The 19,676-nt window shown below is 44.5% G+C and overlaps 1 gene segment (V, D, J or C); it reads left to right on the top strand.

Annotated features, from left to right (window-relative positions):
• The first annotated feature begins 2,257 nt into the window (after positions 1-2,257).
• On the top strand, positions 2,258-2,919 carry LOC134410835 (immunoglobulin lambda variable 8-61-like). The segment is given in 2 exon segments: positions 2,258-2,332; positions 2,471-2,919. Coding segments are annotated over 2 exon segments (492 nt in total).
• Positions 2,920-19,676: the final 16,757 nt, after the last annotated feature.

Below are 19,676 nucleotides of genomic sequence, written 5' to 3'. Positions count from 1 at the left end.
TAACTTCTGTTTTTCATCTTGTGAATGAGGATCTCAGCAAAGGCTGATAGGACCGGCCTTAGAAATATCAATATTCGTTGAAGCTTGCAGAGATGGTGAAATTAACGGCATTAGTTAGAGAAAAATCAATGCGTTCATTTGCAACGGACTGGAGACCTTTGATAGAGCATATACAAGAACTGCAAAAGAATGATTTGTTTGTATGTGGATTTGATATAGAACCTGTGTTTATCTCTTGTGATTTTTTCCTCCTATTTTTATGTAATTCCGAGTTGGCTAAATAGTAGTAATTGATAACCGTCGCTGGACATGAAGTCTGCTTCAAATGGAGTATAGCCTTATGTTTATGTGTTTTTATTAGATGTGTTAGGTGCGATGTTGTGTAGTTTGTACTGTTTATCCTTTGTGATTTGCTTTTGTAGAAAATAATAAAAGTATTAAAGTAAAAAAAGAAAGAAAGAAATAACATCAATATTCGTAAAGTAATTAACAATTCAATTTTTCCCATCCTCAAACACCCCCGCCCCATTTTCAAATGCGGAGTTTCAAATCTCAGATTGAAATTCACGTCTTCAGTGTGCAATGTCCTAATCACACAATACCTGTAGTGTACTGAATTTCACACGATTGTGACTTTCTTGTTCGCTTACAATTTTGAAAGTCAACATCGTTGTGTAGTTTTCTTCTTGTGATTTGAATCTGTTGCTGTGACAAAAATCTGTTCCTCCCCATCTGTTTTTACCCTGTTTAGAAATCAAGAAAATTATATTAAATAGCAGATCAACGTTATTCCTCCTTATTCCATTAATAATTATTATAATAATAATTACCACTAATAATAGTGAATGTTGTAATAAGTAGGGCTGTGCACGCACCCCCAAACCGGTTCTGATCCCGATCCACACCTTCCGGATTGGGCCTGAACCAGTTCGGGTTGATCAGGACCACCCCGACCCGCTCTAGAACTGGATCTGGACTGAGATCTGGAGGTCAGGATCGATATTCGGACTCCATTTCCCCCCTTCCCCACCTCCACGGCGGACAGCGGAGGCAGGCAAGTGGGGAAAGGGGTACAAAATGGGGTCTGAATAAGCCCCCTCTTACCTAGCTCCATCGTCTGCCACCACACAGACCACAGCAGCAGCAGGCGGTAGAGCCAGGTAAGCCCCCCTCCCCTACTTACCTGGCTCCGTCGTCCGCTGCCGCGGTGGTCCCTACTGCCCCTTCGACTGCCACCCAAGGCTGGAAATAGTCATGGACAACGGAGCCAGGAAAGCCCCCCCCCCTCCTCACTTACGTGGCTCCAAAGCTTCGGGTCGATCCGGACCTCCTCCGCTCCACTCCGGAACCAGGTTTAGGAGGTCCAGATCAGCCTGCTCTGCTTCGGATTCGAGGATCCAAAACAGAGCAGAGCACACCCCTAGTAATAAGAATAACAATAGATTTTTTTTCTGTTTCTACTATTACATCCTTCTTATTTAAGTTCTAATGCAAAATAACTATTATCCCTTTTTTTTTCAGCCCTCCAGGAAATGCTGTTAGGATCCACTTATTCTCCCTGGCCATTAGCTGCTCTAATTGTTCTGCTCACAAACAGGGTGGAGAATTCCCACCTGCCATTTACACACCGCCTCAGCCAGCACTAAGACAGGTGTGAGATGATATGAAATGGCCACTAGGTGTCAGTGTTGACCTTTCAGATTTGTTTTGGTTTCTAATCTTACTATGTAGACATTTGCTAGTGTGAACGGCAGCCTTTTCCTCTACCCAGATGAGGGGAAGGGTAAGACTGGGGAAAGTGTTGATTGACATTACCAGAGAAAATATGATTTCTGCCCTGGGAACCCTTATCCCAAATCCTTGAGGAGTATTGGGCTGATGTTGTTGCTCAGTAGCTAGGAAATGCACTCTGCACATGTTCAGAAGCTCAGATTTATTTATTTTTTTAAAAAATAATAATTTCCTATTGAAGATAGGTTGAAGGGCTCAACCCACAAATGCCCTCTTTAAATTCAAAGTGCCTCCCACCCTCCACAATCCCACCCTCTGGGATGATGATGATTTACAAATCTTGCAATTCCTCCAGAGATACATTGTTACCAGCAGGTGAAGCTGCCTTCCTTTGCAGACGGTCAATGGTCTTCCAGTGCTCAGGGAAAGCACTTAAAGAACAACAGATTTGCATGCAGGGGGTGCTCTCTTGACCCCTGGGGATTTAAGAGGGACTGGGAGGAAGCCAAGGGGAGATCCTTCTACTTGAGGAACATCACTCTATCAGGTTTCGCCACAATGGCCGGGACTCTGCTTCTCTTCACATTCCTCCTCTCCATTGGTGAGGGGAATTCATTTGGAGGAAGGGATGCATTGTACTTGACTGAATTCGTCTAAAATCCTGAGCTTTGTAAAGGTCCGGTGTTGCTCCATTGTAAATTAGGTTTAATAAGCTATTCCCTTCCATGTCCTCTTCCAGGTCCCAGTGTCCAGCAGCTGCAGACCCTGAAGGACCCAGAATTCGTGGCTCCGGGTGGGACGGTCACCATGTCTTGCAGATTCGATAGTGGAAACATTGGTGATGGCAATTACCCTTGGTGGGCACAGAAAAAACCAGGGAGTAAACCTCGGACAGTGATGTATACCACTAGCAGCAGACCATCTGATGTCCCAGCCCGTTTCTCTGGCTCCAGGTCAGGGAATGTGATGTCCCTGACCATTACGGGGGCTCAGGTAGAAGATGAAGCGGCTTATTACTGTTGCGCATGGACTGGTAGCCAGGGGCACAGTGGTTCATTCAGATGGGGAAGTGAGACAAAAACCTTCTGCCCATTTCCTTCTGTTTGCTTATCAGCAGCAGATCAACTAGCTAGAGAAGCTTCTGTTATTTGTATCCAGTTTGCATTAGAGATGAAACAAATTCACTGATGGCATGTCAAAGGGAGGGATTTTTCACCATCTGGGCGAAATACAGGAGTAATTTGCGTGAATTGCTTTACAGAAATAATAATAATAATAATAATAATAATAATAATAATAATAATAATAATAATAAGAAGAAGAAGAAGAAGAAGAAGAAGAAGAAGAAGAAGAAGAAGAAGAAATCCAGGAGCTGGCCCGACTCCATGGAGATTAAATTATGCAGCTCATGGGAAAATGAGCTGACATCCAACCATCGAAGCTGCCCACCCCCGGACATTCTTAACTTCACCTCCATATTCTCTGTGTTTGATGAAATTCTTCTCCCAATTTCTCTGGCCACAAAGAGGGTGGAGAATTCCCAGAGGCCATTTGAGCAAAGTCTCAGGCAACACTGAGATAGGCATGAGATGATATGAAATGGCCACTAGGTGTCAGTGTTGACCTCTTGGTTTGAAATCTTCCTAAGTAGATGGCTGAATTTGCTAGTGTGAACAGCAGCCTCTTCTTCTAGCCCAGATGAGGGGAAGTGATTGACATTACCAGAGAAAATATATGTGGAAATAGCAATGGCTTTCTCATTTCTGTATTCATCACCACGATGGAAAGTAAAGGAGGGGTGTGTTCGAATTCTACCCTCCTAACTCTAGAGTGGTGGGTCTCCTTACCTCTCCCAGGAAGTGCTGAGAAGAGAAGAATGGGGCAAACTTTGGAAGGGATGACTTTTTTTTTTTTGCCCTGGGAGCCTTTATCCCAAATCCTTGAGGAGTATTGGGCTGATGTTGCTGCTCAGTAGCTAGGAAGTGCACTCTGCACATGTTCAGAAGCTCAGGGGTATTTAATTTCTTTTAATAGCTTCCTAAAAGTCTGGGTTTGAAAACAGGTCCAAGGGCTCAACCCACAAATGTTTTTGTGGTTTTAAATTGTATGTTTCTGTGATTTTAAATTTTTGTATATTGTTTTAAAATGTTTTTATCCTACGTAAACTGCCCAGAGAGCTTCAGCTCTGGGGCGGTATACAAATGTAATAAATATAATAAAAAGAAGAAAAATGCCCTCTTTCAATTCAAGGTTGCTCCCGCCCCACACAATCCCACACTCTGGGACGATGACGATGACAATGATGATGATGATAATGATTTACAAATTTTGCAATTCCTCCAGAGATACATTGTTACCAGCAGGTGAAGCTGCCTTCCTTTGCAGACGGTCGATTGTCTTCCAGCGCTCAGGGAAAGCACTTGAAGAACAACAGATTTGCATGCAGGGGCTGCTCTCTTGAACCCTGGGGATTTAAGAGAGACTTGGATGAAGCCAACGGGAGATCCTCCCACTTGTGGATCATCAATCTATCAGATTTCCCCACAATGGCCCAGACTCTGCTTTTCTTCACACTCCTGATTTCCATCGGTGAGGGGAACTCGTTTGGAGGAAGGGATCCATTGTCCTTGATGGTCTGGTGTTTCTCCATTGTTAATACATTTAATAATCTATTCCCTTCTGTGTCTTCTTTCAGGTCCCAGTGTCCAGCAGCTGCAGACCCTGAAGGACCCAGAATTCGTGGCTTTGGGTGGGACGGTCACCATGACTTGCAGATATAATAGTGGAAACATTGCTGATAACAATTACCCTTGGTGGGCCCAGAAGAAACCAGGGAGTAAACCCAAACAGGTGATGTACCACACCAGCACCAGACCTTCTGATGTCCCGGCCCGTTTCTCTGGCTCCAGGTCGGGGAATGTGATGTCCCTGACGATTACGGGGGCCCAGGTCGAAGATGAAGCGGCTTATTACTGTGCTGTGTGGACTGGTAGCCAAATGCACAGTGGTTCATTCAAATGGGGAAGTGAGACAAAAACCTTCTGCCCATTTCATTCTTCAGTTTGCCTTTCAGCAGAAGCTGAACTGACCAGAGAAGCTTCTGTTTGTTTCCAACTGGCATTAGAAATGAAACATATGAATGCACCGAATGCTTCTTTAATTCATATGTTTTGGCAATGCTCAGTAGTTGTCCCATTTTGGGAGGAGGTTATAATAAGGATAAACTTTGTACTGAAACTATCTATAATATGGAACAATGTGCATGTCCTCCTAAATTAATTACCGGCTACTTGGAAGTTAATAGATGGTCAGCGTAAATGGATTTTCAGAGCCCATAGGACAGCTAAAAGACTTATTTTACCACATTGGTAGGATAAATGCTCCAATCCCATAATGCAATGGACTGAGGACTTAACAACATTATCAACATTTTAACGGGTGTTATATAGGCGCAACTTGCGAGTGGATAAATACATGGGTTTATGGTCTACTTTTCTTGAAACCTATGCATAACGCTCTCCCCCTTTCCCCTTTTTCTTAAATGAATTGTATACCTGATGGGGAAAAAAGGATGATATTTCTATATAGGTACAGTTTTTCCCCCATGACTGTTTTTTTTGGTTCTATTTTGTTAATATTTGCAAATTGATTAAGGGCATGTCTAAGGCATTGTGCGAATGATGACGGGAGTTTGGACAAAACACGGGAGTAATTTGGGCAAATAGCTTTACAGAAATAATAATATAAAAACGAAATCCACAAGCTGGCCCGACTCCATGTAGATCAAATTGGGCAGCTCATGGGAAAATGAGCTGGTGTCCAGGAGTCCAAGCTATGTACTTGCCCGCCCCAGATATTCTTTGCTTCATCTCCACATTCTCTATGGTTGTTGATTTTTGCTAGATGGGTGTTTCAGCCCATTTAATCAGGGCACTTTGGAAAGAGAGAGAGAGAGAGAGAGAGAGAGAGAGAGAGAGAGAGAGAGAGAGAGAGAGAGAGAAGACTGGATGAGGCTCAGGATAACTCGTATCCTGGCCTCTCTTGTTTCTTCCTGGCCCCATTCACTGGAATGCCCCCTTTTCTCCTCCTCAGAGATCTTTTTTCCAACCTCAGAGAGGCAATTGGCACTGTTCTCTCTGTGGTGGATGTTGGGGGAGATCACTGATGCCCCCTTCTAAGTTCAAAGCACTGTCCTGGAAGGTTTCCCCTCCCCAAGCTAACCCACAGGGAGGGAGTTTCAGAGGTATGCCCCCCCCCCAAAAAAAGCATCACGGTCCTCTCCTTGCAGAGAAGAGGACTTGGTTGGTGCAGATGGATGAGAATTTTGTTTCCGTTCATTTTTGATCAGAAATGACCAACATTTGCAAAGTTCTCCATATCTGGGAGCCTGCAGAGCAATGGAAAGACGGGTCAGAGCAAACACACACAAACACACACCCCTCGACTACTTCACAGTGATCAAGTAAGCTCAGTAACCCCCACAAAATACATTATCAAACACCCTAGAAATGAGGCAGAAAAGCAGAAGCCTCTTTCAGGGGAGAAGAATTTTTTTAGGAAATTGGACAACAGGTTTTTATACAGCACTGACCTCTTTCTCCTCACTGGAGCTGCCTCCCCCCCCCCCCCCCGCACACACACCAGACTTGTGGTAGATGCAAAATGGAAGTGAGGCTGCCCACACAGTTGATGCTGTTTCCTCTTGATGTGGCAGCACAAAACCTCCGAAAAACTCATAGGAATGAAAAAAGAATCTTACTTGTGAGGAACAGTTGAGAATTTCTCCTCTCCCTGGAAAAACACAGCGGAATTATCTCTCCGATTTCTCTTCACACAAAGAGAGTGGAGAGTTTCGACAGGCGGTTTGCGCACACCTCTAACTCAGATAGAAAATGTTTTTATCCTACTATTTTCTACCATGAGTTGAACTTTACTTGTATTAATTTACTTGTATCTCGGTTGGACTACTGCAGCCTTCTTCTCACTGGCCTTCCTTCTTCTCACATCAGTTTGTCGGTTTCTATTCACCACTCTGCTGCTAAGATCTTCTTCTTGGCTCGCCGCTCTGACCATGTTACTCCACTTCTGAAATCTCTTCATTGGCTTCCAATTCACCTCAGAATCCAATATAAACTTCTCCTGTTGACTTACAAAGCTTTTCACGGTCTAGCTCCTTCCTATCTCTCCTCTCTCATCTCACACTATTGCCCCGCTCGTGCTCTTCGCTCCTCTGATGCCATGTTTCTCGCCTGCCCAAGGGTCTCTACTTCCCTTGCTCGGCTTCGTCCATTTTCTTCCGCTGCCCCTTACGCCTGGAACGCTGTTCCAGAACATTTGCGAACTACAAGTTCAATCGCAGTTTTTAAAGCTCAGCTAAAAACTTTTCTTTTTTCTAAAGCTTTTAGAACTTGATTTTGATCTGACTTTTATACTGCCTGTTTGGTGCATTCTCTTCCCCTTCTTATTGTTTAATTGTGATTTTATTAGAATGTAAGCCTATGCGGCAGGGTTTTGCTATTTTATTGTTTTACTCTGTACAGCACCATGTACACTGATGGTACTATTATAAATAAATAATAATATTATTTATTATTATTAAATAATAATAAAAAATTATTATTTATTTATAAATGAATAAATAATAATAATAATTAAGCAAGGGGGACTTTAAAACAAACAAACACAAGCTGACAAAGGAGCAAACTATATTCCAAGCGTCGTCATATATTTCAGGTGGAGATGCTTGAGGACTTTGACCTTTGCACGTTCCAAAATGGACCAGCCTGATGCCAACTTCCTGGTCTAATGTGAGCATGGAACCCTCCTGTCCATTTCAAATTCATTTCCGTAATGTATTGCTGATTCTCAGCCCTGAGTTCAAACTGCCTTTTCCACTTCTGTTTCGATTGTTTGAAGGCAGAACCAATGCCCTTCCGAGCATAAAATTTAATTTAATTTTAAAATGTCGTCTTTCTTTCAAGCCATCCCATAATCAGAATGTTCGCAGGGGAGACATTTAGTATGGGGTGGGGGGTGGGGGAGGAATTAGGGAAATAAAAACACACAAGAAGATGAGAAGAGTTTTCTGGATCAGACTAAAGTCTTATTTATTCCAGGATTCTGTTTTTACTATATGAGCCTCGTGTGGCGCAGAGCGGTAAAGCAGCAGTTTCTGCAGCTGAAACTCTCCCCACGGCCTGAGTTCGATCCCAGCGGAAGCTGGTTTCAGGCAGCCGGCTCGGGTCGACTCAGCCTTCCATCCACCCGAGGTTGGTAAAATGAGTACCCAGTTAGCTGGGGGAAAGGTAATCATGGCTGGGGAAGGCAACGGCAAACCACCCCGTTATAAGGCCTGCCAAGAAAACGTCAGCGAAAGCTGGCGTCCCTCCAAGAGTCAGCAATGACTCAGTGCTTGCACGAGAGGTTCCTTTCCTTTCCTTTCTGTTTTTACTATGGCCAATGAGATGTGTATTGGAGGAAGGCTGTAAGCTGGACAATAACCCCATCCTGATTGCCTTGTCCTGCAATTGGTAATCAGAGGCCTCATCTACACCAAGCAGGATATTCCATTATGAAAGTGGTATATAAAAGGCAGGATCCACACCAAGCAGCATACAGCAGTATGAAAGTGGTATATGGTCTGTGTCAATGGGCCCCAACAGTTGTCAATGCACTTCAATACCGCGATAAAGCAGTCGTGTGGCTCCTGCCTTCTATATACCACTTTCACAGTGGAATATCCTGCTTGGTGTAGATGAGCCCAGAGGCATCCTGAGGAATACCCACCCATCTTGTTCCTCATCAGCCTTTTCAAGCATCACTAGTGCCACCCCTGTATCGTTCTCATCCCAACCAAAATAAGGGCCGCTCATATCACTTTTCAAAACCTCCTCGATGCAAATTTATCCTTAGGTCATTGGCTCAGCTAGAACATCCTGTGATCTCCTGCAGGAACACGAGGCTGTAGCATGTCTAAGGGGCACAGAACAGATTTGCATGAAGGGACCGTTATCTTCTGCTCTGGGTGATTTAAGGCGGGAGGATGGAGAACTCAACCAGTTGTCTTTTCCAGAGTCAAAACTCCATTTAGAGAGTTCACCATGGGCTGGGCTCTGTGTTTCCTTGCGTGTCTCTTTTGCTGGTCAGGTAAGGATTTGGAAGACTCACGTTACACAGAAGCCAAGAGGAAATGTATTGTTTTTATATTTAGCATAGAATCATTGCACTTTGTGGATATTTGGGACCACAAAATATGTACCAAGATTACAGTTCTTTCCTTCCTTCCTTCCTTCCTTCCTTCCTTCCTTTCTCAAAAGGTGTCAGCTCACAGCAGACTTGGACTCAGCCTGCCTCCCAGTCTGTATCCCTGGGACAAACGGCTAAGCTCTCCTGCACAATTGATCACTCCAGAAGCATTGCCTGGTATCAGCAGAGCTCAGGACAGGCCCCTCGCTATGTGCATTGTGATGGTTGCAGCAGGGGAGATGGCATCCCGGATCGGTTCACTGCTTCACGGTCTGGGACCGTCGGGTATTTAACCATCACCAATGTCCAGGCTGTTGACGAGGCAATTTATTACTGCGGTACATGGAATAGTGCTGGCAACGTGTTGCACGGTGGTAAAATCTGATGAGGAACTGAGTCAAAAACCTTCATTCTTCCTCTCCTGAGAGGTGAATAGAGCATGCTTCAAAGATTTACACTTTGATCTACAGTATGTGCATCAACTGCTTGAATCATGGAGTTGCAAGAGACATAGAAGTCGTGATATCCCACCTCTTCAGGCAAGGCCACCCACAACACACAGATCAGGCCATGAGTGGAGACCACGGGATGACACAAGCAGAGAGCAAACTCACCAATGGAGGTTATTTGTTGTAGCACATGGGGCTGGTTCAGAGAAGTGAATTCTGAAACTTTATGATTGTCCTATCCAAGCCTGTTTAGGTTACAAAGAATATGGCAGAGATACCATTGTTTGATTCCCAGATCATGTTGGCTTCAGCAATCGAGGGTGTCTGGTTTTGATTTTGTTGTGTCCTTCTTTTCTTCCAAGAAAATGACACTCAAGGCAGCTTACAATCCTAGGAGCTAAAACATTTCAAAAATAGAACTCGAAGAAAACAATAATAAAACAAATATGTTAAATAAATACACAATTAAAAACACAATGCTAACAGAATAAAAACACACCCAACACAAATGACCATCTTACTTACTGAAGGTCTGCTAGTGTATATAGTCAGTAAGACTATATACACCATAGAATCATAGAATAGCAGAGTTGGAAGGGGCCTACAAGGCCATCGAGTCCAACCCCCTGCTCAATGCAGGAATCCACCCTAAAGCATCCCTGACAGATGGTTGTCCAGCTGCCTCTTGAAGGCCTCTAGTGTGGGAGAGCCCACAACCTCCCTAGGTAACTGATTCCACCGTCGCACTGCTGGGGAGTGCCAGTTGCTGGGGAACATGGGGGGGAGGGTGCTGTTCCACCTGTGCCCTGCTTGTGGGTTCCTGGCCACTGTGTGAACAGAATGCTGGTCTAGATGGACCCTTGCTCTGATCTAGCATGACTAGATGGACCCTTGCTCTGATCTAGCCAGCCTCCTTCTGCAGGCAATCCCACAGAATGGGAGCCACCACCGAGAAGGCCTTCTCTCGCTTTGCCACTGAACACGTCACTGGCTGTGGTACTTAAAACCCAGGTTGTATGATACAAGGTGGTCTTTCAGTAACCTGGTCCCAAATCATTTAGGGCTTTATAGGTCCAAACCCCCCACTTCGAATGGTGCCAAAAATCAGACAGGTAGCCAGCGAAGCTGTTATAACTAAATTTTTCAATGGGGAGCGGTATATAAATATTCTAAATAAATAAATAAATAAATAAATAATAACAAGGGAGTCATGCACAGCCTTCTGGACTAGCTGAAATTTTCAGACTGATTTTAAAGGCAGCCCCACAGAGAGTGTGGTATAGTCATCAAAATAGGATGTAATTAAGGTGTGACCATCACTAGATCAGACATGTCTGGGAAGAGAAATGTATTTCATAAACGTTAGGAAAGTAATTGTTCAAAACATCAAAACAACAACAACAACAACCCAATTTTGTATGTGGCATTTCCAATATGAAATGCAAATTTTCATTTTAAAGTTCCAAGGCACTTAATTTGTACTTTCTAAATTCTGTGCTGCTGTATAGCTTTCTCCTTCTCCTTCGGACATATTTGTCTGGCTTCAATCTTTTATTGCAACTTATTTTTGAAATTGCCAGAAATTGAGATAATTATAACTATGAATGAAGTTCAAGGTTATTATTTGTATTTCAAAATTTGTCTTACTTATTATTATCTTTCATTTAAAATGGTTTCCTCCCCCCATTACCCACCTTTCAGGATGGAGTGACATCATTAGGCATCTTACAAGATTACCAAACACATGAAGATCCAATTAGAATAATACACACACACACACAAAACAATGGCTAAAGTTTTTTTTTAAATAAAAAACATTCCTCATATTTGGGGAGTGAAAGAACTTGAGATGTAAACAAAAATTTGAATGTGGGAGGAAGTGAAACTGAAACTCCCAACACACAGTGACTGCTAAGCACACACCACTTGCTTCTATTATTCTGGAGGACTTCTGTTCAAAAGCTCAGTTTCATTTTTTAAAAACTCATGGCTTCTTGTACTCCTAAACAGTCCCTTAGGTTTGAAAATAGGTACAGGGGCTTAATGTGAAAATACTCCCATTCTCTTCAAGGTTGCTTCCACAACTGGTGTGTGTGTGTGTGTGTGTGTGTGTGTGTGTGCTCTATTAAGCCCATAGTGTTTGTGCAGTGGTGCTGCATTGTTTAAATGATGCAGCCGCCAACTCGCAGCCTTGGGGCGCCCAAAACTGCGCGTTTTCAAAGTGCCAATTACAGCGATTTTTACCTTTGTTTCAGGTTAGCCAGTGGGCACCGCAAAAAAGCTCCAATTGGAGAGAGAGTCTGAGGGGAGGTCTATATGGCTTCTTTACTCCAACCTAAATCTGTCGCTCCAAATGACAGCCCAGATAGATGCGACGGCCAGGAGTGCCTACTATCAGCTTTGGCTGATACGCCAGCTGCTCCCCTTCCTAGAGTTGGAAGGCCTAAAGTGCACGCGCTGGTAACTTTGAGGTTCGACTTCTGCAATGTGCTCTACATAGGGCTAGTTTTGTGCCTAGTCTGGAAACTTCAATTAATCCAAAATATGGCAGCCAGGCTGGTCACTGGTACACCTAAGGGTGACCACATTACACCAGTGTTAAAATCTCTTCACTGGCTGCCAATTAGTTTCCAGGTGAAGTATAAAGTATTGGTTATTACTTTTAAAGCCCTACAGCGATTGGATCTAGGCTACCTGCAGGATCGCCTTCTCCCATACAACCCACCCCACACACTCAGGTCCTCTGGGAAGAATCTATTTCAGTCAACCAAAACTAGGCTGATGGATATTACCCAGAGGACCTTCTCTTCTGCTGCTCCCAGACTGTGGAATGGCCTGCCGGAGGAGATTCATCAACTTGACAGTCTTTTAGCATTTAAAAAAGCAATAAGGACTGATCTATTCCGGCAGGCCTATCCAGTAAAATTTTAGAATGTTTTAAGGATGTTTTAAGGATGTTTTAATCATGTATGCTATGTTTTTAATCAGTTTTTAATGTGTTTTATATTCGCTGTTGTTCCCCGCCTCGATTCACTGCATTATAGTGATGTGTCATTGGGGGAGTTAAATCGCATTTTGAACTGTGGGCATAACTTTGAGGGCAGGACAAAGGGATTGGCCGATTTCCCGCCTTCCCACCTATCGTGTCCTCCTCTGGCTGCCTCGTTCCTTCCTTCCGTTTTCATGTTGAATTATATGAATCTGCGGCGTTCCGCAGATAGAGCTTTTAAAATTAAAACAAAGAGGGGGAACAGGCAGCGAGAGGGAGGAGACGTGTTTAGTCCCCCACTCACATCCTCGTCTGCTGCCTCATTCCTTTCCCCACTCGGTTTTCCTCCTATACGAATCTGCAGAGCTCCGCAGATAAAGCTTTAGCGTTCCGTAGCTGCGTATGTGCGTATGTGCACATTAATAACTACTGCAGCGTGGTGCTCTGTGCCTAGATTTGAATCTACGAAAAATTGGGTTTATATTCAATGAGGAGCAATCCCGTTGTCGTATAGATAGGGGCTGAGTCTTTTGTTGTTGTTGATGATGGGAAAGCACAGGAACATAGGGCTGGGAGTGGGGTTTTCTGGCTGGCTAGCTCATGCTTCCTCCTGCCCCGTCTAGCTTTATTGAGTTAGCCTTGCAGTGGTGATGCTGTGGGCTTTTGAGCTGACGCCCTTCCAAAGTGTCACTGTATAGACACCCCCCACCCAAGGTTTTTCAAGAAATGTGGTGATGTGGTATATCAATGGCCAGTAGGTGTCGCTGTTGCCCTTTCACATCCTCCCTGTTGTTGTTAAGGGGAAGAAACTGGCAGACTTTGCTTTGTTGTTCATTCGTTCAGTCGCTTCCGACTCTTTGTGACTTCATGGACCAGCCCACGCCAGAGCTTTCTGTCGGCCGTCGCCACCCCCAGCTCCCCCAAGGTCGAGTCTGTCACCTCCAGAATATCATCCCTCCATCTTGCCCTTGGTCGGCCCCTCTTCCTTTTGCCTTCCACTTTCCCTAGCATCAGCCTCTTCTCCAGGGTGTCCTGTCTTCTCATTATGTGACCAAAGTACTTCAGTTTTGCCTTTCATACCATTCCCTCAAGTGAGCAGTCTGGCTTTATTTCCTGGAGTATGGACTGGTTGGATCTTCTTGCAGTCCAAGGCACTCTCAGAATTTTCCTCCAACATCACAGTTCAAAAGCATCTATCTTCCTTCGCTCAGCCTTCCTTATGGTCCAGCTCTCGCAGCCATAGGTTACTACGGGGAATACCGTTGCTTTAATTATGTGGACCTTTGTTGTCAGTGTGGTGTCTCTGCTCTTAACTATTTTATCAAGGTTTGTCATTGCTCTCCTCCCAAGAAGTAAACGTCTTCTGATTTCCTGGCTGCAGTCAGCGTCTGCAATAATCTTTGCGCCCAGAAATACAAAGTCTGTCACTGCCTCCACGTTTTCTCCCTCTATTTGCCAGTTATCAATCAAGCTGGTTGCTATAATCTTGGTTTTTTTGAGGTTTAACTGCAACCCAGCTTTTGCACTTTCTTCTTTCACCTTTGTCATAAGGCTCCTCAGCTCCTCCTCGCTTTCAGCCATCAAAGTGGTGTCATCTGCATATCTGAGATTGTTAATGTTTCTTCCTGCGATTCTAACTCCAGCGTTGGATTCGTCAAGCCCAGCACGTCGCATGATGTGTTCTAATCAAAATTTAAGTGCTTCAGTTAAGAGGGAACAGAAAGACTGGGGAAGGACCAAGGAAATGTGATGTGGCAGGTAGGGGGTGGGGAAGTGTTAAATCAAAGGACCAGATCAAAAACAGGCAGGGGAAGTCCCTTCTCCCACTTCACTTAGAGATATGGCATTAAAACAGCAATTTCTGCCTTTCAATGTGCTGATGTTTTATCTGTCTCTATCACAGAGTGTTTAGCATTCTTGTTACCTTCTGGGGCAGTGTTTAATGGCTCAAAAGAGCAGTGAGGGAGCTGAACGGCTCAAAGGAGAGGTGAGGGAGCCGAACCTTGGGAAGGATGATGTCTGGAACTGGAACCCCTGATCCCGAATCCTTAATGAATACGGGGCTTGATGTGGTTATGGAGGAAAATGCACTCTGCACATGTTCAGAAGCTCATTTGTCTGCATCCCGGTTCCATACTTTTCTGGGCTGCTCCATGAGATTGACATCCAGATGGCCTTCACTCAATTTAAGCACCACTGCACCCTTCTTTGGGTCCAGGGAGGTGTAGTTGATATAGAACAAGCTGGTTCTTCAGAGACATGGTGTGACCCTGAATGTGTAGCTCCTTTTCCTGTGGTTGTTCTGTAATCCTCCAGCAACCTTGAGATAATAGTTTAAGAGTAACATATTTGCATGAAGGGGATGCTCCCTTGACCCCTGGGGATTTAAGAGAGAGACCGGGGGAAGCCAATAGGAGATCCCTCTGCTTTCACAACATTAATCCATCAGGATTCCCTACAATGGCCTGGACTCTCTTGATCGTGACCATCTTGGTTTCCATTGGTGAGGCGAATTCATTTATGGATAGGCATAAGCCCTCCTTGAAGCAGAGATGGAGGTCTTTTGTACTCTGCAACCCTAAGCATTGCAAAGGGTTCATGTTGCTCCAGTATGAATTGGTTTAGTAAGCCATTTCCTGCCCCGTTCTCTTTCAGGTCCTAGCATCCAGCAGCTGCAGACCCTGAAGGACACAGAATTCGTGGCTCCAAGTGGGACGGTCACCATGTCTTGCAGATTCGATAGTGGAAACATTGGTGATGGCAATTGGCCTTTTTGGATCCAGCAGAAATCAGGGAGCAAACCTCGGTTGGTGATGCACACTACCAGCACCAGACCGTCTGATGTCCCAGCCCGTTTCTCTGGCTCCAGGTCGGGGAATGTGATGTCCCTGACGATTACGGGGGCCCAGCTGGAAGATGAAGCTGCTTATTACTGCTGTGTGTGGACAGGCAGCCAGAACCACAGCGGTTCATTCAGTTGGGGAAGTGAGACAAAAACCTTCTCTCATTTTTTTGTTGTAGTTGAAAGCAATTTGTTTTCTATCAAAAGGAATGAAGATGGTTGGAAATCATAGAATAGTAGAGTTGGAAGGGGCCTATAAGGCCATTAAGTCCACCCCCTTCTCAGTGCAGGAATCCACCCTAAAGCATCCCTGACAGATGGTTGTCCAGCTGTCTCTTGAAGGCCTCTAGTGTGGGAGAGCCCACAACCTCCCTAGGTCATTGGTTCCATTGTTGTACTGCTCTAACAGTAAGGAAGTTTTTCCTGATGTACAGCCGGTATCTGGCTTCCTGTAACTTGAGCCTGTTATTCTGTGTCCTGCACTTTGGGAGGATCGAGAAGAGATCCTGGCCCTCCTCTGTGTGACAACCTTTCAAGTATTTGAAGAGTGCTATCATGTCTCCCCTCAATCTCCTCTTCTCCAGGCTAAACATGCCCAGTTCTTTCAGTCTCTCTTTATAGGGCTTTGTTTCCAGACCCCTGATCATCCTGGTTGCCCTCCTCTGAACATGCTCCAGCTTGTCTGCGTCCTTCTTGAATTGTGGAGCCCAGAACTGGATGCAATACTCAAGATGAGGCCTAACCAGGGCCGAATAGAAAGGAACCAGTGCCTCACGCAATTTGGAAGCTATACATCTATTAATGCAGCCCAAAATAGCATTTGCTTTTTTTGCAGCCACCTCAGACTGCTGGCTCATATTTAGCTTGTGATCTACAACAATTCCAAGATCCTCCTCATTTGTAGTATTGCTGAGCCAGGGATTCCCCATCTTGTAACTGTGCATTTGGTTTCTATTTCCTAAATGTAGAACTGGGCATTTATCCCTATTAAATTTCATTCTGTTGTTTTCAGCCCAGCACTCCAGCCTAAAGATCACTTTGAAGTTTGTTTCTGTTCTTCTGGGGTATTAGCTTTCCCACCCAATTTTGTGTCATCCGCAACTTTGATAAGCATTCCCTGCACCTCCTCATCCAAGTCATATAAAAATGTTGAAGAGCACTGGGCCCAGGACTGAGCCCTGCGGTACCCCACTCGTTACCTCCCCCCAATTTGAGAAGGATTAGAACCCAGATCTCCGGACTCCCAGTCCAACACTTTAGCCGCTACACCACACACTGGCTCTCACAGGGTTGCTGGCCTAAACCAAACACGAGGGCAGTCCTGCTATTAGCTACCTATCAGAGATTCTGTCACTGTGGGTTTCCTGCAACAAGGGTGAGTTAGACTAGATGAACTTCGAGGCCCCACTCTAACATGGAATCGATGACATTGTATGAAAACCATTTGCAAATTTCACACGCCTTGAACTTTGCAAGGCCTTTCAAAGGCAAAATTTAGTAAAATAGAAACCTCTCTTAGAGCTCTATTATGCTAGCGTTATACTGTACAGTCGCTGCGAATCGAATGCAAAGGACTCTGATGTTTTCTACCTTATAATCTGCTGTTACGATGAAGTACTCCTATGTGTCCTGCTCTGATTGTGCTTCCCCAGACCCCCCCCAAAATAGCGAGGTATTTTGGACCAGTGAATTGAAATGTTTCAAAAGCACCAAAACGCTAATGAAGAGACATACCCTGCTTGGTGTGCCCTGCCACGCCGGCTGCAAAACAGAGGCATTCTCTCTCTTTTCCCTCCCTCCCTTGGCAAACCTGCAGTGGGTGCTTCGGATTTTGAATAAATATTCAATTAATTGTTACTGTTTTAAATGTTATTGTTATTATCTTCCTTAATGGGTCATTGAAAACCGCTATTCTGAATAATGATTTTTATAGTGTAGGGTAGGGGGCACTGGGCATGAGTTTGTGGAACCAAGGGGGCGGTGACCTGAAAAAGTTTGGGAACCACTGCTCTAAACTTTTAGATGGCAGATACAACAAAACCCCACTGCTCAACAGATGCTGTCCCTGTAAAAATACCGAGGTGGAAACCGTATCACCTGTGTTACTGTTTTGTAGATTTTATCAAGGGGCTAGGAATGATCTTCTGAACCCCATTTTACAATCTTTTCCTGGTCACCCAACGGAATTCTTAATGTCCCTATTACTTCGGAACTCAGACAAATCAATCGCCCAGCAAGTGGCCAAGTTTTTGAACTTAGCCATTTCTATTGGATCCTCTATGGATTACTTGCCTTTTTAATAGCTAACTGTACGCTCAGTCCTTTTGTATGTAGTTTTTGTTGGAATGGTCTATTGACTGCAATAAATTGTTGTATGCATGTATGCTACTACTGCGCTGTAACAATGAAACTCGAGTTAATAAAAGTTAGATCTGCAAGGGATGCTATTTGATGCCCGGTTTTCTAACTTTACCCAGCAGGGGGAGATGTTGGCCCAGTTTCCCTCCACTAAACAGAATTAAACAGACATGCAACTGTGGTGTGCAGTGAAGGAGAATACCTGAATACATGATTGCTCTTCCTGATCTTTCCTGTTCAGTTGTGTCCACAGGTGATGAACCACAGTTACTTCAAGCTAACAAGGTCCTGGCACTCTCCATCTGTTGGCATCATATAGCTATTCTGTATTTTCTTCCTTCATAATTGAGGAAAGAAGTGTTGGGAAAACATGGGATGGTTCAGAATAGATTATCTTGATGCCTTTCATGAATCTTCTGTGAATAAGCCAGGGAGATGACATGAGAAAAGACTCACCTGGAAAACCCCAGAGAATAACTATCTTTCTCCACAATAGAATATAGTCTGGGTCTCTGAACTCTCCTAGAGCACAGAGTGTCCTATGTTGTTTATTCGTTCAGTCGTTTCCGACTCTTTGTGACTTCATGGACCAGCCAACGCCAGAGCTTTCTGTCGGCTGTCGCCACCCCCAGCTCCCCCAAGGTCAAGTCTGTCACCTCCAGACTATCATCCCTCCATCTTGCCCTTGGTTGGCCCCTCTTCCTTTTGCCTTCCACTTTCCCTAGCATCAGCCTCTTCTCCAGGGTATCCTGTCTTCTCATTATGTGGCCAAAGTACTTCAGTTTTGCCTTTAATACCATTCCCTCAAGTGAGCAGTCTGGCTTTATTTCCTGGAGTATGGACTGGTTGGATCTTCTTGCAGTCCAAGGCACTCTCAGAATTTTCCTCCAACGCCACAGTTCAAAAGCATCTATCTTCCTTTGCTCAGCCTTCCTTATGGTCCAGCTCTCGCAGCCATAGGTTACTATGGGGAATACCATTGCTTTAACTATGTGGACCTTTGTTGTCAGTGTGGTGTCTCTGCTCTTAACTATTTTATCAAGATTTGTCATTGCTCTCCTCCCAAGAAGTAAACGTCTTCTGATTTCCTGGCTGCAGTCAGCGTCTGCAGTAATCTTTGTGCCCAGAAATACAAAGTCTGTCACTGCCTCCACGTTTTCTCCCTCTATTTGTCAGTTATCAATCAAGCTGGTTGCCATTATCTTGGGTTTTTTGGGATCATCTTCTTGCAAGGAAGAACAGGGGTCCTTCGTCTCTGCAACGGTCCAGTTGAAATGGGATCCCTGTCTATTTCAAATTCATTTCCATGCTATATGACTGATTCCCAAATCTGTAATTCTGACTTAAAAACGGCTTTTGCACTTGTGTTCTGATTAGTTGAAAGTTGGACAGATGAACTTCAGACAATTTAATTTTAAAATGCTCTCCTTCTTTCAAACCATCCCGTAATAGGAATGTTCACAAGGGAGAAATTCAATGCGGAAAAGAACTTTTGGAAAATAGAAAACCCTAAGAACCTGAGAAGGGCATTCTGGATCAGATGTAAAGTCTGTCTAGTCCAGGATTTCGTTCTCACTTTTGACCAATGAAGTGCATATTGGAAGCTCATAAGCAAGGAGAGCATGAGAGGTTTGGGCATAGTGGTGCTTCCATCTTGCCCTTCTGCCCATGATGGCATGCCACCATGTGCAAATGGCTAATTATAACTCCTGGAGAATCATAGAATAGTAGAGTTGGAAGGGGCCTATAAGGCCATCAAGTCCAACCCCCTGCTCAATGGAGGAATCCACCTTAAAGCATCCCTGACAGATGGATGTCCAGCTGCCCCTTGAAGGCCTCTATGGTGGGAGAGCCCACGACCTCCCTAGGCCATTGGTTCCATTGTCATACAGCTCTAACAGTCAGGAAGTTTTTCCTGATGTCCAGCCGGAATCCGGCTTCCTGTAACTTGAGCCCTTTATTCCATGTTCTGCACTCTGGGATGATGGAGAAGAGATCCTGGCCCTCCTCTGTGTGACAACCTTTCAAGTCCTTGGAAAGTGCTAGCATGTCTCCCCTCAGT

The sequence above is a fragment of the Elgaria multicarinata genome, chromosome 18 (assembly GCF_023053635.1).
Source record: "Elgaria multicarinata webbii isolate HBS135686 ecotype San Diego chromosome 18, rElgMul1.1.pri, whole genome shotgun sequence".
NCBI classification, from domain to species: domain Eukaryota; kingdom Metazoa; phylum Chordata; class Lepidosauria; order Squamata; family Anguidae; genus Elgaria; species Elgaria multicarinata.
This window is presented reverse-complemented; position numbering and strand designations above follow the sequence as displayed.